The 21,085-nt window shown below is 49.4% G+C and overlaps 1 protein-coding gene across 6 annotated transcripts in view; it reads right to left on the bottom strand.

Annotated features, from left to right (window-relative positions):
- Positions 1–21,085, bottom strand: part of SMARCC2 (SWI/SNF related BAF chromatin remodeling complex subunit C2) — a 254,922-nt gene that overhangs the window by 174,773 nt on the left and 59,064 nt on the right. For all 6 annotated transcript variants that reach the window (XM_075336975.1, XM_075336976.1, XM_075336974.1 and 3 more), the window contains one exon: positions 6,886–6,961. In XM_075336975.1, coding sequence (XP_075193090.1) covers positions 6,886–6,961 — 76 coding nt within the window. The remainder of the gene's footprint in view (positions 1–6,885; positions 6,962–21,085) is intronic.

The following is a 21,085-nucleotide window of genomic DNA, read 5'->3' as shown; positions in this document are numbered from 1 at the left end:
GTCACCTTTCCTGGTCCTCTTCTTGTAGTAATGTCTTCTTTCCTGGTCCTCTTCTTATAGTAATGTCACCTTTCCTGGTCCTCTTATAGTAATGTCACCTTTCCTGGTCCTCTTCTTATAGTAATGTCACCTTTCCTGGTCCTCTACTTGTAGTAATGCTCCATCCTGTAGTAGTGTCCCCTACCGTGCCATTCTTCACAAAAGCATAAAAAAACAAACAAAAAAAAACCAAGTTCTTCTCACCTGTCCTCGTTCCCTCGGTGTCCTGCTTCCTCCTTCTTGAACGCTGCCAATGCAGGAGCTGCTGGTGACAGCGCTTTATATCAGAGGACAGATTCCCAGGTGCTGCGCAGGGAGAAAAGCTCTCTATACAGCTTCTCCAGTGATCAGCTGCTGACCTCTGATTGGCCGGCGGCTGATCATTGCAGTAGCTGTATACAGAGCTCGCATCTGCGTAGCACACGTGAATCTGTCCTCTGATATAAACAGCAGACTACGTGGCACCAGCACAGGCAGCGATCGGTAAGGGGTCTGCGGGCCTGCATGCACTGAACCCGCCAAGGATGGCGGCATCATGAAATCTGCTGTGTTGCCCGTCAACAAGGTCCTGCCCCTGTCGACGTGACGTCACAGAAAGCAGCAAAATCACAGCAGGAGTGGTCCCATGACTGCTCTGAGCCAGGGGAGAGGGGCTGACAGCAGGGCAGGTAGGTAGTTGCTATCTACTTACCTGCCCCTATGTAGCCCAGTAGTGAAATGACAAAAAAAAAAAAAGGCAAAATAAGCCGGATAACCCCTTTAAGCGATGCCCCCTTTTCAAAATTACCATTCTTTGTAAAGCCACACCTTTCACTGGATCACAGCGAGCACACCAGTTACGTGCCCCAAAAATCGGACAAAATGCTGGAACAGTTAGCTTAATACACCTTCCCATTATAAGGTTCATCCTCCACATTAATATGCACAGATATACAAAGATGTGCATAGGGGAACAACACAAAGCAGAAACAATTAGGGGTTTAATGGTCTTTAGTAAAATTTTGCAGCGGGAATGGATGCATCTAAAAGAAAAAGAATAAATACCCATGTGATGCGCCCACCATTCCAGTGCAGCTGCTCCAACAGAAGTCATGTCATTACCACCACCAGTCACCTTAATACTGAAACCAATGCTGCAGCGTCAGGTGACTGGTGGTCAGGACGTCATCACTTCCCACCTGATGGAGATGGTGGAAGCATAGCTGGAGAGAAGTCGTCAGGAATAATTATTCGTGTTTCCTTTGAAAGAAACTCTTCCCACTGCAAAACCATAAAACCCTTTTGAGCCTGGCCGTTCTCTATTAAGCATGTAGGCTTTATTATGGTTTTAGAATAACTTAAAAGGTTTGTCCAGGACCATTTTTTTTTTTTTACTTTCGGCCTAAGAATTAACAAGCAGGTAGTTGCTAACTACCTACCTGTTCTGCCCGATGCAGATCTCTGCCGTCTCAGAAGTGGTCACAGACTCATTGCTGGCAGTTCCGCGGTTTTTGCCAACTCCACGTCGACAGAGCAGCAACTTCTCTCGCTCTGTACTGTTGATGGGCATAACTGACAAAGTCATGCTGCTTGACAGACAGCTCCCTGATGCCTAACTGCAGAAAGCCAGCTGTTAATCAGCATGATATTGGCAGTCATGCCCCGTCAATAGAGCAGCATGGCAGAGGTAGAGCTCTGTTGACATGAAGCAGCAGAGTCGCCTACAGGAACGCGGAGCTGGCACTGGGGAAGCACAGGCAGGGAGTAGCAACTGCCACCTGTTAGTTTTCAAGGGCAGAGTTAAAAAATAAAAATGTCTCACAAAACACCTTTAAAGTGTAAAAAAAAATCCTCTTTAAATTTTAATCTTTACTACACTCTATGGATCATGAAGCTACATCATCTTACACTTCAATATTCAATAAATTGCAGTTTGTTATTTTTTGGAAATCAAATTTTATTCATTTGAAAAAAAGTCATCTCCAAATCATGAAACGTTTATGGACATTTATGAACAATTAGGAAGGAGAGAAACAATACTCCCCTTATTATACAAAAATGTCAACAGATGTCTCTATTACTCGCACTGAATATCCATATCCAAATATTAGATGACTTCCCCATAAACAGTTCCGTGCTAAATTTGTAGAGCTTTATACAAACACCACATTATTAGACAAATAGAAAAAGAAAAAAAAAGACAAAAACGGACAGGAAAGTGTAGAGAGAGAGGTAAAGGGAGGGGGAAAAAAAAAGGGAATGTAGTAGAGTCTCGTCCGGTTGACCACCCCAATCCAAGACAACACAAGACCTTCTGAGCAAGAGTTCAACTGACATGAGCTGAGTCAAGCTATCCGACCCCTATGAGTTCAGCCATTTAGCCATGTCCGGGGAGTCCCGGAACATAATCCAGGGCAACCACGTATCAAATACCTTGTCAGACCTACCAGAGGTCTGGCCTATCAAATCTTCCATCCTGAATATGTTGTTAATTTCCAACACCAGTTCAGTGACAGAGACTTCTCCTGTCTCCAGTACCTTGGGATCAGCCTCCTAGCCTAGGACAATATATGTCTAAGTAAGCCCTTCTTGTACCTGTAGACAGAGAACTCCCATAGGGATAGCATTGCCAGCTCCGGTGTCGACGCCACAGGAAATAAAGATAGTTTGTTGGCAAGATTAATGGCTCCATCCCAAAAATTTTTTATTGGCGGACATGACCACCACACGTGCAGATATATGCCCTTCTCCTTTAGGCATCTCCAACATATAGCCAAGGCCAGAGGAAACATGGTGCCGATGGCCGCGAGGCACCTATACCATCTAGACAGTACCTTGTAATTCCTCTCCTGTGACACCGCACAAGGGGAGGACTTATAAGTAATTGGATATATTTTGGCACACTCCTCCGCAGAGAATCTTCTGCCTAATCCCCATTCCCATCTAGTCAAGAACGGAGGATTATCACTGCTTGCTCCAGGCATGCCCTTCCAAAGCATCTTATAAAGTAGCGACATGGTATGGTCAGCAGCAGACCTGGGCAAGGGGCGGGCCGGATACGGGCCGCCTACTGTTTGTGACCGGTCCGCCCGTCTTAGCTCAGAGTTGGAGGAGTGGCCTGATCTATGATTTTATGCCTCAGCCCCGCTCTCACAGCCGGGAGCTCTGTATCCCGCAGTGCAGTGATAAGCTGCTGCCATAGCCCCGCACTCTGCCGGCCATGCCACCTCTTGCTGCCAGTCACGCCTCCTCTGGATGTTAGTCACACTCTCTGGATGCTTTCCAAGGCATCTATGCTGCTGACCACGCCCCTTTTTCTGTCGTCCACACCCGCATTCAATGCTGGACACACACACTCCTTGATGCCTTCCTTGTCCCCTCCTGCTGCTCTCCCGATGCTGGCCACGCCCTCTCTGCCTGCCCCTTCTACCCAGGATCCTGACATTTAACATCTCCACAGCGGCCACTTCAAAAACGTCTCTTCTGCAACTGAGGTAATGTAAGCCAGTAGCAGCAGGGAGAGTGCAGTGTGCCTGCAGGAGGGGAGAGTCCAGCAGTTGTGTCTTCTCAGGTCCCCTGCACCTGCAATAGAAAAAGCAGACACACAGGGGACTCAGAGAAGGCAGCCAGAGGAACCCTTAGCTCTGCTGCTGCAGTGCTGCCAGCCTGTGCCCCCAGCGTCCTGCCAGCCTGTGCTCCCAGTGTCATGTAGTGCTGTCAGCCTGTGCCCCCCAGCATCCTGTCAGCCTGTGCCCCCCAGCGTCCTGCCAGCCTGTGCCCCCCAGCGTCCTGCCAGCCTGTGCTCCCAGTATCCTGTACTGCTGCCAGCCTGTGCCCCCCAGCGTCCTGCCAGCCTGTGCTCCCAGTATCCTGTACTGCTGCCAGCCTGCGCCCCCCAGCGTCCTGTCAGCCTGTACCCCCAGCGTCCTGCCAGCCTGTGCTCCCAGTGTCCTGTAGAGCTGCCAGCCTGTGCCCCCAGTGTCCTGTAGAGCTGCCAGCCTGTGCCCCCAGCGTCCTGCCGGCCTGTGCCCCCAGCATCCTGCCAGCCTGTGCCCCCAGCATCCTGCCAGCCTGTGCCCCCAGCATCCTGCCAGCCTGTGCCCCCAGCGTCCTGTAGTGCTGCCAGCCTGTGCCCCCAGCGTCCTGTAGTGCTGCCAGCCTGTTCCCCGAGCGTCCTACAGTGCTGCCAGCCTGTACACTCTGCATCCCCAGGGCCAGTATGTAGGCTCCACAGGCCACCACTGTCAGTATGTATGCTCCACAGGCCCCAGTAGTGTGTATGCGCCATACTGACCCCAGTAATGTCTATGCCACTTACTGACCCCACTAATGTGTATGCCCCCATTGACCCCAGTAATGTCTATGCCACTTAGGCTACTTTCACACATTCGGTTTGTGCCTGATGCAACGGATCCATCACAGATTGTAGTAAAATTTATGCGACGGATCCGGTAAAAAAACTGACCCGTTGTAGCAGTTTGTACCGAGAATCCAGCTGTGGCTGCGGGTAACCTGAGTAACGTCCCCGCTGACAGCACGACTCACTTCAGTTGCTGCGTGGAGCTCGCAGTGAGCGGCGGTGTTCTACAGCAGCTCCTGTCAACTTCCGCTGTAGCAGAGCTGACAGCGTCATAGGACCTCGTGTGGATTACGCTGGCGCTGCAGGGTGTTTGAGGATTAATAAAGTGGTGAAAGACTGTTTTTTTGTCTTTTATTTCAAATAAAGGTTTTTTCGCTATTTGTGTTTATTTACTTTCACTACAGTTTAGAGATGGGGGGTGTCTCATAGACACCTGCAATCCCTAAGCTAGGACTTAGTGGCAGCTATGGGCTGCCATTAACTCCTTATTACCCCGAATTCCACCACACCAGGGCAATTCGGGATGAGCAGAGTAGAGTCTCGGGACTGTCACATCTAATGGATGCGGCATTTCTGGGTGGCTGCTGGCTGATATTTTTAGGCTGGAAGGCTCCCCATAACGTGGGGCTCCCCATCCTGAGAACACCATCCCTCAGCCGTGTGGCTTTATCTTGGCTGGTATCAAAATTGAGGAGGACCACACTCCGTTTTTTTTTAATTATTTGACTGCAAGATTTAGACGCATCCTCAACCGGCGCTTCCACTTCACTTGCTGGAATACAGGTATCATAACTTCGAAAGAAACAGAGCAGACAGAATGTTTTGCAGGATAGCAAAATATACATTTATAAGAAAACAAAGAAATTGACAGCTCCACAAGCTAACTGGAACTGATAAAGTATACTGTAGTGTTCTATTCTAAGCAAAAGTAATAAATCACAATCTTTCACACAAAAAGAGAATTTTGTTTACTTACCGTAAATTCTTTTTCTTATAGTTCCGTAATGGGAGACCCAGACCATGGGTGTTTAGCTTCTACCTCTGGAGGACACACAAAGTACTACACTTAAAAGTGTAGCTCCTCCCCCTGAGCTCATACACCCCCTGGTGAGCAGACCCAGCCAGTTTAGTGCAAAAGCTGAAGGAGAATAGCCACCCACATGTAGAACAGAGCAATAGCCGGAACAACCGGAAACTCTGTCCACGACAACAGCCGGTGATAACACGCGGAACAAGAAAAGTGCCAACAGGCAACAGGGAAGGTGCTGGGTCTCCCATTACGGAACTATAAGAAAAAGAATTTACGGTAAGTAAACAAAATTCTCTTTTTCTTTATCGTTCCTATGGGAGACCCAGACCATGGGACGTTCCAAAGAAGTCCCTGGGTGGGAAATAAACCGAACAAAGTAACGCCTGAAAGGTAACGCCTGAAAGAAGTAGAATAGTCGTGGTAGGATATCCATTTTAATGGTATTGACCCTGCCAAACCATGAAAGCTTCGCTCTATTCCATTGCGCCAAGTTCGGCTCAACTGTCTTCAGAATACTTGTGAAATTGGTATCGTGTAGCTGGCCTGGGTCTGCTGTCAGTTTGATGCCCAAATAGTTTACACATACTGACTGCCATCTGAATGGAAAGTAGGACCAAAGCCATGCCACCTCGTCCAGAGAGAGGGACACATTCAGCATCTCTGACTTACGGGAGTTAGTTTTGAAATTGCTCAGGTGGCCAAAGTTACACAATTCTGACATTATATTTGGGTGACTAATAACAAGGTTTGTTATATATAAAAGAATATGGTCAGTGAACAACACCAGTTTGTGCTCCCTGCCTCATACCACTAATAGATGGGTTCATTCTGGTGGCAGTCGCCATGTATTCCATTGTCAGAAAGTACAGCAACGGGGATAATGGGCATCCCTGCCCTGTACCTTTACGTATCGAGTCAGACAAAGAGCCGTTGACTCTTACCTGCGCCGATGGACACATATATAATGCTGATATTGTTCAGAGCATAATTTCATGCAATCCCAACCCCCCCGAGCACCTGCCGCATGAACTCCCAGTACACCTTGTCTAATACTTTTTCAGCATCTATTGACAGGATGCACATGGGAGTCACTCTCCTCCTGGCCCCGTCCTGTAGGTAAACAATTCTAATGGTATATTCCCTTGCCTCCCTACCAGGGACAAACCCCACCTGGTCCATATGTATGACTTGAGATACAAGGGCGTAGACGGCTCACAATTATTTAGCATATACTTTAATATCAAGATTCATCAGAGAAATCGGGTGATAGCTGCTACAGAGGTCCGGGTCCTTCCTGGGATTAGGAAAGACTATAATATGCGTCATAAGAGCCTGCGGGGGGAACGCTCCAGCCTATAAAACGTAATTACAGATTGGTAGAAAGACTGGGCTCAACAGGTCAGAATACGTTGCAGTTTACATCTACAAGCAGAGATTAATATTCTAGGACACAATATCACAATATGTAAAGATGTACCTTGCGGGGCTTTTCTACAGTAGGTGCATCCTCAACCGGCGCTTCCACTTCACTTGCTGGAATCCAGGTATCATAACTTCGAAAGAAACAGAGGAGACAGAATGTTTTGCAGGATAGCAAAATATACATTTATAAGAAAACAAAGAAATTGACAGCTCCACAAGCTAACTGGAACTGATAAAGTATACTGTAGTGTTCTATTCTAAGCAAAAGTAATAAATCACAATCTTTCACACACAAAGAGAATTTTGTTTACTTACCGTAAATTCTTTTTCTTATAGTTCCGTATTGGGAGACCCAGACCATGGGTGTTTAGCTTCTACCTCTGGAGGACACACAAAGTACTACACTTAAAAGTGTAGCTCCTCCCCCTGAGCTCATACACCCCCTGGTGAGCAGACCCAGCCAGTTTAGTGCAAAAGCTGAAGGAGAATAGCCACCCACAAGTAGAACAGAGCAATAGCCGGAACAACCGGAAACTCTGTCCACGACAACAGCCGGTGATAACACGCGGAACTAGAAAAGTGCCAACAGGCAACAGGGAGGGTGCTGGGTCTCCCATTACGGAACTATAAGAAAAAGAATTTACGGTAAGTAAACAAAATTCACTTTTTCTTTATCGTTCCTATGGGAGACCCAGACCATGGGACGTTCCAAAGCAGTCCCTGGGTGGGAAATAAACCGAACAAAGTAAGAAGTAGGCAAAACCTAACTTCACAAATGGGCGACAGCCGCCTGAAGGATGCGTCTGCCCAAGCTCGCATCTGCCGAAGCATGAGCATGCACTTGGTAGTGCTTCGAAAAGGTATGCAGGCTAGTCCAAGTGGCAGCCTGACAGACTTGTTGAGCCGTAGCCTGGTGCCTGAAAGCCCAAGAGGCACCAACAGCTCTGGTCGAATGTGCCTTGATCCCCGGCGGGGGAGGCACCTGAGAACTCTGGTAGGCGTCCGAAATGGTCGATCTGATCCAACGGGCTAAGGTCGGCTTAGAAGCAGAGAGACCCTTGCGCCGACCTGTGGTTAGCACAAAAAGAGAAGTGCACCGCCTAATAGAAGCGGTGCGAGACACATATATCCGGAGCGCCCGCACCAGATCCAGAGTATGCAGCGCTTTTTCAAAGCGATGAACAGGAGCCGGACAAAAGGAAGGTAGGGTAATGTCCTGGTTAAGGTGGAAAGGGGAGACCACCTTAGGAAGAAAGTCCGGAGTCGGACGGAGAACCACCTTGTCTTGATGAAACACTAAAAAAGGTGACTCCGAAGAGAGCGCGGCCAAATCAGAGACTCTCCTAAGGGAAGTTATGGCCACCAGAAAAGCCACCTTCTGAGAAAGACGATGCAAAGAGACCTCCCTAAGAGGCTCAAAGGGGGGTTTCTGCAAAACCGTGAAAACCAAATTAAAGTCCTAGGGATCCAAGGGCCGCCGGTAAGGCGGAATGATGTGAGACGCGCCCTGCATGAAGGTGCGGACCTGAGCCAGCCGAGCGAGACGCCGCTGGAACAGTACTGACAGAGCTGAGACTTGTCCCTTGAGAGAGTTGAGGGACAGTCCTAGCTGCAGACCGGACTGTAGAAAAGACAGAAGGGTCGGCAAGGAGAATGGCCAAGGAGGATGGTCAGTAGAGCGACACCAGGACAGGAAAATTTCCAAGTCCTGTGATAGATCTTAGCGGAGGAAGACTTACGGGCCCGAGTCATAGGGGAGATGACTTCAGGAGGAATACCAGAAGCCGTCAAGAGCCAGGACTCAAGAGCCACGCCGTCAATTTGAGAGCCGCAGAATTCAGGCGGAAGAACGGACCTTGTGAGAGTAGGTCTGGACGGTCCGGGAGATGCCACGGCATCTCTACGGACAGATGGAGCAGGTCTTGATACCAAGCTCGCCTGGGCCAGTCCGGTGCAATGAGGATGACTCGACAGCCCTCCATTCTGATCTTGCGCAGAACTCTGGGCAAGAGAGCTAGAGGGGGAAACACGTAGGACACACGAAACTGGGACCAGTCCTGAACCAGTGCGTCCGCGGCGAATGCCTGAGGGTCGTGGGAGCGAGCCACGTAAACGGGAACCTTGTTGTTGTGACGGGATGCCATTAGGTCCACGTCCGGGGTGCCCCATTTGCGGCAGATTGACTGGAACACTGCCGGGTGCAGGGACCACTCGCCACCGTCCACGGTTTGACGGCTGAGATAATCTGCCTCCCAGTTTTCCACGCCTGGGATGTGGACTGCGGATATGGTGAACTTGGGAGTCCTACGCCCATTGAAGGATGCGTTGTACCTCAAACATTGCTAGGCAGCTGCGTGTCCCGCCTTGGTGATTGATGTAGGCAACCGCTGTCGCGTTGTCTGACTGGACGTGAATGTGCCTGCCCGCCAACAGGTGGTGAAAGGCTAGGAGAGCTAGAAGCACAGCTCTGGTTTCCAGCACATTGATTGGAAGGGCTGACTCGGACGGAGTCCAAGTGCCCTGCGCTCTGTGGTGGAGATATACCGCTCCCCAGCCGGATAGACTGGCATCCGTGGTGAGAATCACCCAGGACGGGGCCAGGAAGGAGCGCCCCTGGGACAGGGAGAGGGGCCGAAGCCACCACTGAAGAGAGCTCCTGGTTTGTGGCGACAGAGCCACTAACCTGTGTAAGGAGGAAGGCCGCTTGTCCCAACAGCGGAGAATGTCCAGCTGTGGGACGCAGATGGAACTGGGCAAAGGGAACAGCCTCCATTTACGCCACCATTTGACCCAGCACCTGCATCAGACGCCTGAGGGTATAACGGCGGGGCCTCAGGAGAGAGCGCACCGCCAGTTGGAGGGACTGCTGTTTGACTAAGGGCAACTTCACAAGTTCCGGCAAAGTCTCGAACTGCATCCCTAGGTACGTGAGACTCTGGGTCGGAGTCAGAGTGGATTTGTGCAGATTGACCAGCCACCCGAATTGGGCTAGAGTGGCGAGAGTGAGCGAGACACTCCACTGACAGTCTGCGCTGGATGAAGCCTTGACTAGAAGGTCGTCCAGGTAAGGAATCACTGCCAACCCCTGTAGGTGCAGAACCGCAATCACTGCTGCCATGACCTTGGTGAATACCCGAGGGGCTGTGGCTAACCCGAAGGGGAGAGCCACAAATTGGAAATGATCTTCTCCGATTGCAAAACGTAGCCAACGCTGGTGTGAAACTGCAATTGGCACATGCAGATAGGCATCTCTGATGTCGATGGACGCCAGGAAATCCCCTTGGGTCATTGAGGCAATGACTGATCTCAGAGACTCCATGCGAAAGTGCCGCACCTGAACATGCTTGTTGAGAAGCTTGAGATCCAGGATGGGCCGGAAGGTACCGTCCTTTTTGGGAACTAGGAAGAGATTTGAGTAGAAACCTCTGAACCGTTCCCGAGCGGGAACCGGTACAATTACTCCATTGGCCTGCAAGGCTGCCACGGCCTGTGAGAAGGCGGCGGCCTTGGAGCAGGGAGGAGTTGAGAGAAAAAACTGGAAGAGAATTCTATCCTGTAGCCGTGGGAGATGATATCTCTCACCCACTGATCAGAGACGTGTTGAAACCAAGCGTCGCCAAAGTGGGAGAGCCTGCCACCGACTAAGGACGTTGCTGGAGCGGGCAGATAGTCACGAGGAGGCTGCCTTAGTGGCAGCAGCTCCTGCGGTCTTCTGTGGACGCGCTTTTGGGCGCCAGTTGGATTTCTGGTCCTTGGCTGAGTTAGCGGACGAGGTAGAGGGCTTAGAGGACGACCAGTTGGAGGAACGAAAGGAGCGAAACCTCGACTGATTCCTACCCTGGGCAGGTTTCCTGGCTTTGGTTTGTGGCATGGAAGTACTCTTCCCGCCAGTTGCTTCCTTAATAATTTCATCCAGCTGTTCACCGAACAGCCGGGACCCAGCAGAAGGGAGCCCAGCAAGGTACTTCTTTGAAGAAGCATCTGCCTTCCACTCTCGAAGCCACAAGATTCTGCAGATAGCGAGGGAATTAGCCGAAGCCACCGCAGTGCGGTGAGAAGCCTCCAGCATGGCTGACATGGCATAGGATGAAAAGGCCGAAGCTTGGGAAGTTAAGGCATCCATTTCGGGCATAGATTCCCTGGTGAGGGAATGCATCTCCTCTAGAGAAGCAGAGATGGCTTTGAGAGCCCACACTGCTGCAAAAGTCGGAGAAAACGCGGCCCCCGCCGCTTCATACACGGATTTGGCCAGAAGGTCAATCTGGCGGTCAGTGGAATCCTTAAGGGAAGTGCCATCAGCCACCGACACAACGGTCCGGGCTGCGAGCCTAGACACCGGAGGGTCTACCTTTGGGGACTGAGCCCACTCCTTGACCACCTCAGGTGGAAAGGGAAAACGGTCATCAGAACCACGCTTTGGGAAGCGTTTGTCAGGACAGGCCCTGGGTTTGGTCACAGCGGCCTGAAAACTGGAGTGGTTAAAGAACACACTCTTTGCTTTCTTAGGCAAGGTAAACTGGTGCTTTTCTGCCAGAGAGGGTTGCTCCTCTCATACTGGCGGATTGAGATCCAGTACAGAATTAATAGAAGCAATCAAGTCACTAAGATCTGAGTCACTTTCGGACAGATCAATGGGGTACATGGAGTTAGCCTCCGAGCCCCCTGTAAAGGCATCCTCCTCATCCTGCGAGTCAGCTCTGGAATCAGAGCCACGGGAGGAGGAGGGAGAGGGAACCCTGCGTCTCTTCTCAGGAGGACGGGGTCTGGGCCCTGATGATGAATCCTCTGTGAGCTCCGGTCCTGAGAGACCCCTAGCAGCAGAGGCACCCTGTAAAGGGGGATGATGCATATTCATCAGAGTCCTGGACAGAAGTCCCATGGACTCAGCAAAGGACTGGGAGATAAACCTAGAAAAGGATTCTACCCAAGCCGGGGGTTCAGCCACAGGAGCAGGAGCAGCCTGAGAGACCACTGGGGGTGAGACTCCAGGCTGTGGCACCACCAAGTTAGAGCAGGCATCACAATGTGCAAAGGTGCTCGGTTCAGGCAGCAGGAGCTTACATGCAGCGCATACAGCATAAAGCTTTGGGGCCTTGCTCTTCGCGTGAGACATGCTGCTGGAGTGGGGGCTCTGCCAGAGAATGACCCCCAGAGAGTATATACAGAGGTCCACAACCGGAGACCGGTTGTGGCTTACCAGACCGCTGGAAGCGGTGTTGTGTGCCCTCCAGATCCCAAAGCCCGGACCCCCAAGCACAGCACCTCAGCAGGGATGCTGCAAACCAGCGCTGCAATGACTGATAGCAGAGAGAACGCTGAAAAAATGGCCGCCGGAGCGAAGAGAGGGGGCGGGACTTGCTTGAGGAGCGGGATCTGGAGGGCCATTGAGACCTACAGGGGAGAGGACACACACTGCAGTGGGGAGTGTCCCTCCCCTGTACAGAACGGCTGCCGGGAGGAGCCGAGCCTGTCCCTCTGCATGAGTGACATGCGAGGGCAGAGAAACAGAAACTAGGCCTCCGGCGAAGCCGGGGCCTAAATTTGAGCAGCGCGGCCGACGCGCAGGCACCATCGGCGCGGTTCTCAGGCGACAGCTAGAGAACCCGCCGGAAATGTCAGTAAACATAATAAGCACACTCTCCCCCAACAATAAAGTACAGGGACCCCGAAATATAAACGTCTCAGGTACTTAGCTTCTGAGACGCAGGGCCAGGTCCCTGGGGATGAGCGCTCCGTTCCAGCAGGGTCCTGAAGGGCTGCGGATGGAGACCGGTCTCCTGCCAAGCATGGAGATCGTGCTGGCTCCCACTTCAAGCCAGAGCCCAGGAGGGATGGTGAAGGAGCACGGCATGTAAGGCTCCAGCCTAAGAATCAACCTTACAACACCGCCGACACAGTGGGGTGAGAAGCGACATGCCGGGGGTCCAGACGTGGACCCCACTCTTCAATCTCGTTACAAAAGGAAAAAATCATATGAGAATGCATGTGTGGATGTATGCCTCCTGAACACAAAGCGATAAACTGGCTGGGTCTGCTCACCAGGGGGTGTATGAGCTCAGGGGGAGGAGCTACACTTTTAAGTGTAGTACTTTGTGTGTCCTCCGGAGGTAGAAGCTAAACACCCATGGTCTGGGTCTCCCATAGGAACGATAAAGAAATTATAGTGAACTATGAGCACATTATATTTAATTAGTAAAGCTCTACTTCTAAATAACCCATCTGTATAATACAAAGGCAAACTATCAGCAAAAGAAAAAAGTGCCACTTATCTTGAAGGATAATAGAATCAGCAGTCAAATATCATTTTACACTTGTTCATCAGTGTAACTAGCAGTGCATCTGCTGAGAAAATGAAGTTATGTTCTCCCTGCAGCCGCTTGCTTGCAGTCATCCGGCGGTCTCCCTAGGCTGTGATCACTCGTGCACCATGAGCGCACTGTAAGCCTTCCTCCTTTGATTGATATCCTGCTCTGTACACACGCTGCACAGCAGGATGTCAGAAAGGGCCAAGGGGAAATTATTTCAGTGCGTTCACTGTGCTCACAGCTCTGTCACTGCTCCAATGACTGGCGAGCATCTGTAGGAAGAATGTAATGCCATTTTTTTTCTCTGCAGCCGCACTTCCAATTAAGAAGCCACACAGTTAAAATTGTATTTACCAGCAGATTATCACTATGGCGTTTTGTAAACTTTTTTTTTTTGCTGCTGACAGGATTCTTTTGAATACCTTTTTCACTATATGGTAAAAAAAATGGTAACTGAAAATTGTCATTAAGTAGGTTAGCAGCAGGTCACTGGGTCTTATTTCCCTACTAGTTATAATGAATACAAAATGCTCATATAGAGAAATAACAGCTGTTCAGGGATTACTCTGTTGGTCTGCAGTGGTACTGAGCTACTCCCTGAGGAAGCTCGTGTGAAACATACATTGGAGTGTGAGGAGGCAGCAGTGTCTCCATCATGAAGACGAGTCAGTATTTTTATTGTTTATTTTTTCCTTTATAGGATTACTATTATTCGTTTTACAATGTCTCCTATATGGGCACATGTACCTGACATAGTACCCCTTTCGGGTTATAAGCTATTGACATAATTTACATTTATTTTTTCTTTTAGGCATGTTTACTTTACACATGTAATGCAAAATGTAGTTATTTTCCTTTAGTAAACAAACACACATACCTTTATATGTTAGATATTATCTACCAGTTTGTATTATCCTTGGCACTACTTTTTGCTCTGATCTACCACATTTTTTTTTTTTTTTTTTTACATTCTCCTAGTTTTTTTTTAGTGATGTCATTATTTAAGGCTCATGGTCTTTCGCCTCCCTTTTACTTGTGTTTTTACTTTTGTCTTATATGTTTTGTATTATGTCATGGTTATGTCAATTGGTGTTCTATTAATGCAGTGTTTAGTTTTGCATTTTTTTTTTTATTTGTTGTTTCATAGCAGTATTTTTATGTTTTACAGTTTCATGTTTGTTTTAAAATGGTGCTTTATTACACCTTCAGATAAAAGTTTTTAAACAATAAAAATAAAAATCTGGGGGCGTGGCTTGAGCTTGATGGTAGGCAGACGTGCTCTGTAGGAGCTCTTGCAGGCTGAGGTGGCAAATAACATAGCAAAACCCACCTGGCACTCTCTAACATACCGGGGAAGAGAGGCACAGCACCACAGACCGGACCACCAGCCCTGAGAAGCAGCAGCGCAGCAGTGGATCGTCTGTTCAAAGGGGGGAAGCTCTCTCCGGTCTCCAGGCCTGCTCCAGTAATGGCACCTGCATCCATGAGGCAGGGGCCTGCAGCAACAGCAGCCGTCAGTGGTGGCAGCGGGACAGAAGTGGCGGTGGCGATGCATAGCGTGCAGGTACAGGGCGGTACCATCAGAGATCAGCTGGGACCGAGATCTCTGCTTTCGTCACAGAGACCAGTGGTGCAGGGGTATACAGGAGGTGAGGCTGCTGCACAGAATACTCAGAAGGAGGGGGGCGGTGGAGTTCAGGCCCCACAGCAGAGCTTGATGAGCCAGGCTGGTGAAGAGAGCAGGAGTCTGGGCACTGATGGAGATATGCATGGGGGTAATGAATGCAGGGCCTCCCAGGCATGTCAGGAGTTGTCAGGCTCCCAAAGCAGTCAATCCCCACACAGTCAGGGGAACCAAAATGGAGGTCAGATCACACAAGGAGTTAACCCAGGAAGCTCTACTGTGGATACAGAGCGCATCCTGCAGCTGCTGGCTGCTCTCCCCACCAAACATGACCTGGACAATCTAGTTACTAAAATGGAGGCGGCACATGAGAGGGCTCTGTCCATTGTGAAAGGGGACATTGATGCTCTGGATACACGCACCACTGCAGTGGAGAATGATGTGTTTACACTATTTGAAAGAGTTAACACACTGGAGCAAACTCTATCCAAAGCCAGTACACACCTGCAAAATGTCGCCATCCTGTTAGATGATCAAGAAAACAGGGGGAGGCGAAATAATATTCGTTTAAAAGGCATCCCAGAAGAGATAGCAGCAGCTGCCCTCCTTAAGTCTGTAACTTTAATTTTCAACAAAGTGATGGGAGCTGCAGAGGACTCCACTTATGTGATCGACAGAGTCCACAGAGTGTTCCGCCAGGGGCCGGGTGACACAGCACAGCCGAGAAATGTTCTGTGCAGACTGCATTACTACACGGATAAAGAAGCCATACTGAGGAAGGCATGGGTCCATGGAACCGTCTCTTACAAAGGGTCTGAAATCAAGCTTTTTCCTGACATATCAGCCAGAACCCTGTATATGAGGCGTCAGCTCCTCCCTATTGTACAAAAAATTAAAGAGAAAGGAGCATCTTACAGATGGGGACATCCATTTCACCTAATAGTACGCCATAATGGAGACCAATATCTGCTGAAGCGGCCGGAGGAGGTGGAGGGTCTCTTCCAATTTCTTGATACACCGGCAGTGGAGATCCCTAACTGGCTACATATGGACAGACCCGCCGGGTTACCCCAAAGAAGAAGAGAACGTGGACGCCGCCGTGCAAGACCTCAGAAGAGTTCCAGGGATCCCAAGCCGGCCGGAGAATCTTCCCAGGAGGAGCCAGATTGAAGACTTGGGTCTGATTGCGGTTTTCTATCTTGTGGTGGGGGGAGCGGGAGATGTGGGAGGATGGCCCCTTATAGGCCGGACGCGAACTTAAATATTGGGTTAATTGCTACTTGAAATGTATTTGTCTCTCTTTTCTTGGGTGGCAGGGAGAGAGGTGGAGAGATTATTATTCCCCCTCTATGCTCTCTTATCCGTTTGTGTTCCTCCCTTTTCTCTCTTTTTCTCTCCCTCTTCTCTCTCTCTCTCTTCCCTCTCTTTCTCCTCTCTTCCTCCTCCTTTTCTCTCTCGTCCCTTTCTCTCTTTCTTCTCTCTCTCTCTGCTCCGTCGTTTCTCTTTCGCCCCTTTTTCTCTCTTCCTCCACTCTCTCTCTTCATCTTTTTCTCCCCTTTTCTATCTCATTCGCTCTCCCTTTCACACCCCCTCTCTTTGTCTCTCTCTCCCCCTAAGGGGGTCTCACATGGACCCTTCAATTGATAATGTTGATGGATAGTCTGATAAACGTGTTGTTCTTCTAAGAAATGTGCCTCTCACTGCCCTGTCGTGTAACGGGGGGGTGAGACGTGGGTTTTCAGTTCACTATAATATTGTCATTTCTGCCTCGAGCTTGTTTAGCTTTTGCCCTTGGTCTTCCACGCACCCCAAGGGTGGTTCTCCCATCTGGAGAGCACCAGGTCTCTAAGTTCTTCAGAGACTGCATAGTTTTATTGTGTGAAACTTACTGGCCATTCCTTTAGGCCAGCTGTTACTGTTCATATTTTCTCTCTGCTAATACTTATTGCTTTTTTTTTTTTTTTTCTCTCTCTCTGCTCTTTCTTCTCTGCTGCTAGTTCTTTTTTCTACCTGATTCTTGATTCCCCCCCCCCCACCCGATCCTTACCCCACTTTCCCGTATCCGGTCAGTGTTTTGTAGGGGGTTCAACACTGTTCCTGACCCAACATGCATAACCCAGGGAACTCGGAGGGGAAATGTGGGACATTGAATGTGAAAGGTTTACATAGCCCGGGTAAGAGGTCTATCCTGGCAAATACGTTAAAAAAAATGGGGGTCCAAATTGCTTTCTTGCAAGAAACGCATCTGTGCAAACATAAACCGTTTAAATTGACATCACGCTGGTTCCCTGAGGCGTATCATAGCTTCTCGCCAGACCCGAAGTCTCGAGGTACTAGTATTCTTGTCTCGCGCTCCATCCCTTGGGAATTCATGGACTCTCGCAGTGATGACAGGGGACGGCTATTGTTGGTGAAGGGCAGGATCGCTACGCATATTTACACATTAGCTTCTATATACCTCCCCAATGTGGGGCAAATTGATACGCTGGACGGATTTGTTGAAACTATGGAGGATTTCGTGGAGGGGACACTCATTATGGGGGGGATTTCAATATCGCTCTAAACCCAGCTCAGGACACCTCCTCGGGGGCCTCTGCACATCCTACATCAGCCCTCCGCAGGCTGCGGTACTTATTACATGAGCAGCAGCTCGTGGACACATGGAGATTGTTGCACCCGACTGACAGGGATTACTCTTTCTATTCAAATGCACATGGTGTATACTCCAGATTGGACTACTTTTTTGTAAAACATAAAGACCTCGAAAGGATCTCCAAAGCCCAGATAGATAGCATAACATTCTCTGACCATGCACTTTGCACTGTGTCTATGGTGCTACAGTCTCCGTTTCCACAGCAGTGGCAATGGAGACTGAACACTTCCCTACTGGAGGACCCTGAAAGCCTTCAGTCAGTACAGAACTCCCTGACTGAATACTTTATGTTAAACGCGGGTGGGGATACATCACCAACGACGGTCTGGGAGGCCCACAAATGTGTTATTCGAGGGGTTCTCATACAGCAAGGGGCAAGAAGAAAGAGGGAAAGGGAACTAGAGGTCAACAGACTGCTAACACAGCTGAGAGATCTGGAGACACAACATAAGCAGATGCCCTCGGCGGAGGTGGGGGGAACCTTATTCAAAGTCCGGGACGAGCTACGGAAACTACTTAACAGCAAGGCAAAAGGGGTCCTTAATAGATGCCGTAGACATTTTTATGAATACCGGAACAAGTGTAGCAAGACATTAGCGAGAGCACTCAGACAACAACAGGCGACAACCTTTATATCAAAAATTTCCCCTACACACCCTCAGGGATCAATATTACATTCTTCGGCAGAAATTGCGGAGACGTTCCAAAAATTCTATGCATCCTTATATAATTTAGAGACACATGACCCCACTTTGTCAAAATCATCTATTAAAAGTAAAATTTCAGAGTACATCAGAGAAGCAAAAATGCCGCAGTTGACAGACTCCGAGATAGCCGCATTGGAAACTCCAATTTCAAATCAAGAGCTGGTGGACGCAATAGGGTCATCCAAATCGGGAAAGGCACCTGGGCCTGATGGACTCCCCCTCGTATACTACAAAAAAACTTAAGGAGATTATATCCCCACACCTCCTGTCAGCCTTTAATTCTAGGGCTTCAGAGGGCTCAACTCCCAATGCAGATTCATTGAGAGCACACATCACGGTAATACCTAAGATGGGGAAAGACCCAACACAATGTGCTAGCTATCGCCCGATATCCCTGTTGAATGTGGATACAAAAATATTTGCTAAAATCCTTGCAAGCAGGCTGGCACCTCTGATCTCTCAAATAATCCACCCAGATCAGGCAGGGTTTATGGCGGGTCATGAGGCACGTGATAACACAGTTAAGGCCATTAATTTGATATATAAAGCTAAAAGTGGGGGTCTACCCTCTATCCTGCTGTCAACTGATGCCGAAAAGGCTTTTGATAGAGTGGATTGGACCTTTATGGAAGCCACGCTCGGGTGTCTGGGGTTGGGAAGTGGAATGATGGGTTGGATCAGGTCTTTATACTCGGTACCCTCGGCGAGAGTCCGAGTGAATGGGATTCTGTCGGATCCATTTAAAATATCTAATGGCACCCGTCAGGGATGTCCGCTGTCTCCCTTAATCTTCATCTTGACGCTAGAACCCTTCCTCAGACACGTACGAGCCAACTCAGATATTGCGGGTATTGGGGTGGGCCATGTTACGCACAAAGTAGCTGCATATGCGGACGATCTCCTGTTTTTCGTTTCAGCCCCCAAGATCTCCCTGCCCAACTTAATGAGGGAATTCCGGAGATACTCCAGTTTATCAAATTTCAAGATAAATTTCACGAAATCTGAGGCCCTTAACATAAATCTCTCATCCAAAGAGGTGGAAGAGTTGAAGGGATCGTTTAATTTCCGATGGGCATCCCAATCTCTAAATTACCTGGGGATACGGCTGACTGGGGATCTCGGTCTGCTCTACTCTCAGAATCTCCCGTCTCTGCTGTCTTCCATTAGGCGAGACTGTGACAGATGGGGGAAATCATTATTCTCTTGGTTTGGCAGAAGCCAGATTTACAAAATGAATATCTTACCTAGAATTCTATATCTACTGCAGGCACTCCCAATCAAAATACCCTCAGGATTTTTCAAATCTCTGGAGTCCATTCAGTCCTCCTTCATTTGGGCAGGTAAATCGGTACGAATAAAAAGAGCTATTTTGCACAGGACCAAGTGTAGGGGGGGGATTGGGCTGCCAGACATGAGAAGGCATCATTTAGCAGGTCATCTAACTAGAATGATTGATTGGTGCAGGAACGGGTCTCAAAAGGCTTGGATACAAATTGAACAGTCCTTTTCCCCAATTCCCCTCAACAAATTGCCATGGGTGCTCTCGGAGGTCCCTGCAAGCTTGAAAACACATCCAACTATCGGGTCAACTGTGAAATACTGTAATACGGGGAAGGTGCAATCAGAAATGTTACCCAGGCAATCGAGCTTGACGCCAATCCTGAGCCATCCTGCCTTTGAGCCAGGCAGAGCGGATCCAGTTTTTCAGTCTTGGGTTCGGGGCGGGGTGGATCGGGTAGAGGACTTTGGAAACCGGGACACCTGGCCGTCGGTAGAGGGATTGGCAGCTAAACAGGATCCCAGCTCACTTGGTCATTGGAGATCCTTGCAACTGGCACACTTTCAGTAGCCTTCCAGCCAGATCCCTCTTTCAGCGACCCAAGACACAGTTTGAACAAATATGTATGGGACCAGGCACGATACGGCATTCTCTTTCGGCAGTATATTCGCTCCTATCTTCGCCCCCGGACCAACAAATCCCCCCTTTTGCTTCACAGTGGGAACGGGATCTGGGAATCCAGATGACACCAACACAGTGGGAAAGGGTCTTCAGATTGGCGCACACATCCTCCATCAGCTCCAGGTTTCAAGAGGCTAGCTACAAGCTGCTAACCAGATGGTACAGGGTACCTTCGAGGTTACATGCGATGTTCCCAACGGTTGATCCCATGTGCTGGCGGTGTGGCACAGCAGAGGGCAACATTCTACACGTGTTCTGGGAATGTGAGGCGATCCGGCCCTTCTGGAGGGGAGTGTCTGATATCATTTCACGGGTGACGGGTGGAGAGGAGGAATTGGGACCTGCTGCCGCCCTGTTACATCACTGCGGGACTTCTGAAAAAATATACAAAAAATCTCTGAGGAAATTCCTCATCATGGCGGCGAGAGTGTGCATCCCAGAGAGATGGAGGAGCACGGCACCCCCCTCGCTGGTTCAATAAGGTCAATGACCTCATGTATATGGAGGATCTAACTTCATCATTACACAACTCATATGAGAAATTTTGGGCCACGTGGAGGGAGTGGATGGACTTCCAGCACTCGGAGGACTATGGTGCTCTGGTGGGCAGTGTTGAGGCGGCTGAGGGAACCACAGAAGGTAGTACATAAGCGGATCCCCAGACCCCCCCACCCCCACCCCTTGTTACCCTCACCTGGCCCCTCCACCTCCCAGCCCCCCCACCAACCCTTCTTACCCTCACCTGGCCCCTTCACCTCCCAGCCCCCCCCCCACCACCCTCCTCCTTTTCCCCAGTTTCTCACTCTTTTCCATTCTTTGTTTTATTTCTCTTGCTTTCTTTCTGGTCTTTTCCTCTTTCGCTTCTTACTATTCTTGGTGAGTTACGTATGTTACCTGTTAAATGTGAATTTATTCTTTGAAAAAGCTAGATGGAACCTTGAATGTCTATACACCTGAAAGGGGGCATTTGCGGGAACATTTTCTGTCACAATGTAAAAATGTAAAG

This window comes from Anomaloglossus baeobatrachus, chromosome 2, assembly GCF_048569485.1.
Source record: "Anomaloglossus baeobatrachus isolate aAnoBae1 chromosome 2, aAnoBae1.hap1, whole genome shotgun sequence".
In the NCBI taxonomy this organism is placed as follows: domain Eukaryota; kingdom Metazoa; phylum Chordata; class Amphibia; order Anura; family Aromobatidae; genus Anomaloglossus; species Anomaloglossus baeobatrachus.
Note: the sequence above shows the minus strand (reverse complement) of the source record. Positions and strands in the feature narration are given on the sequence as shown.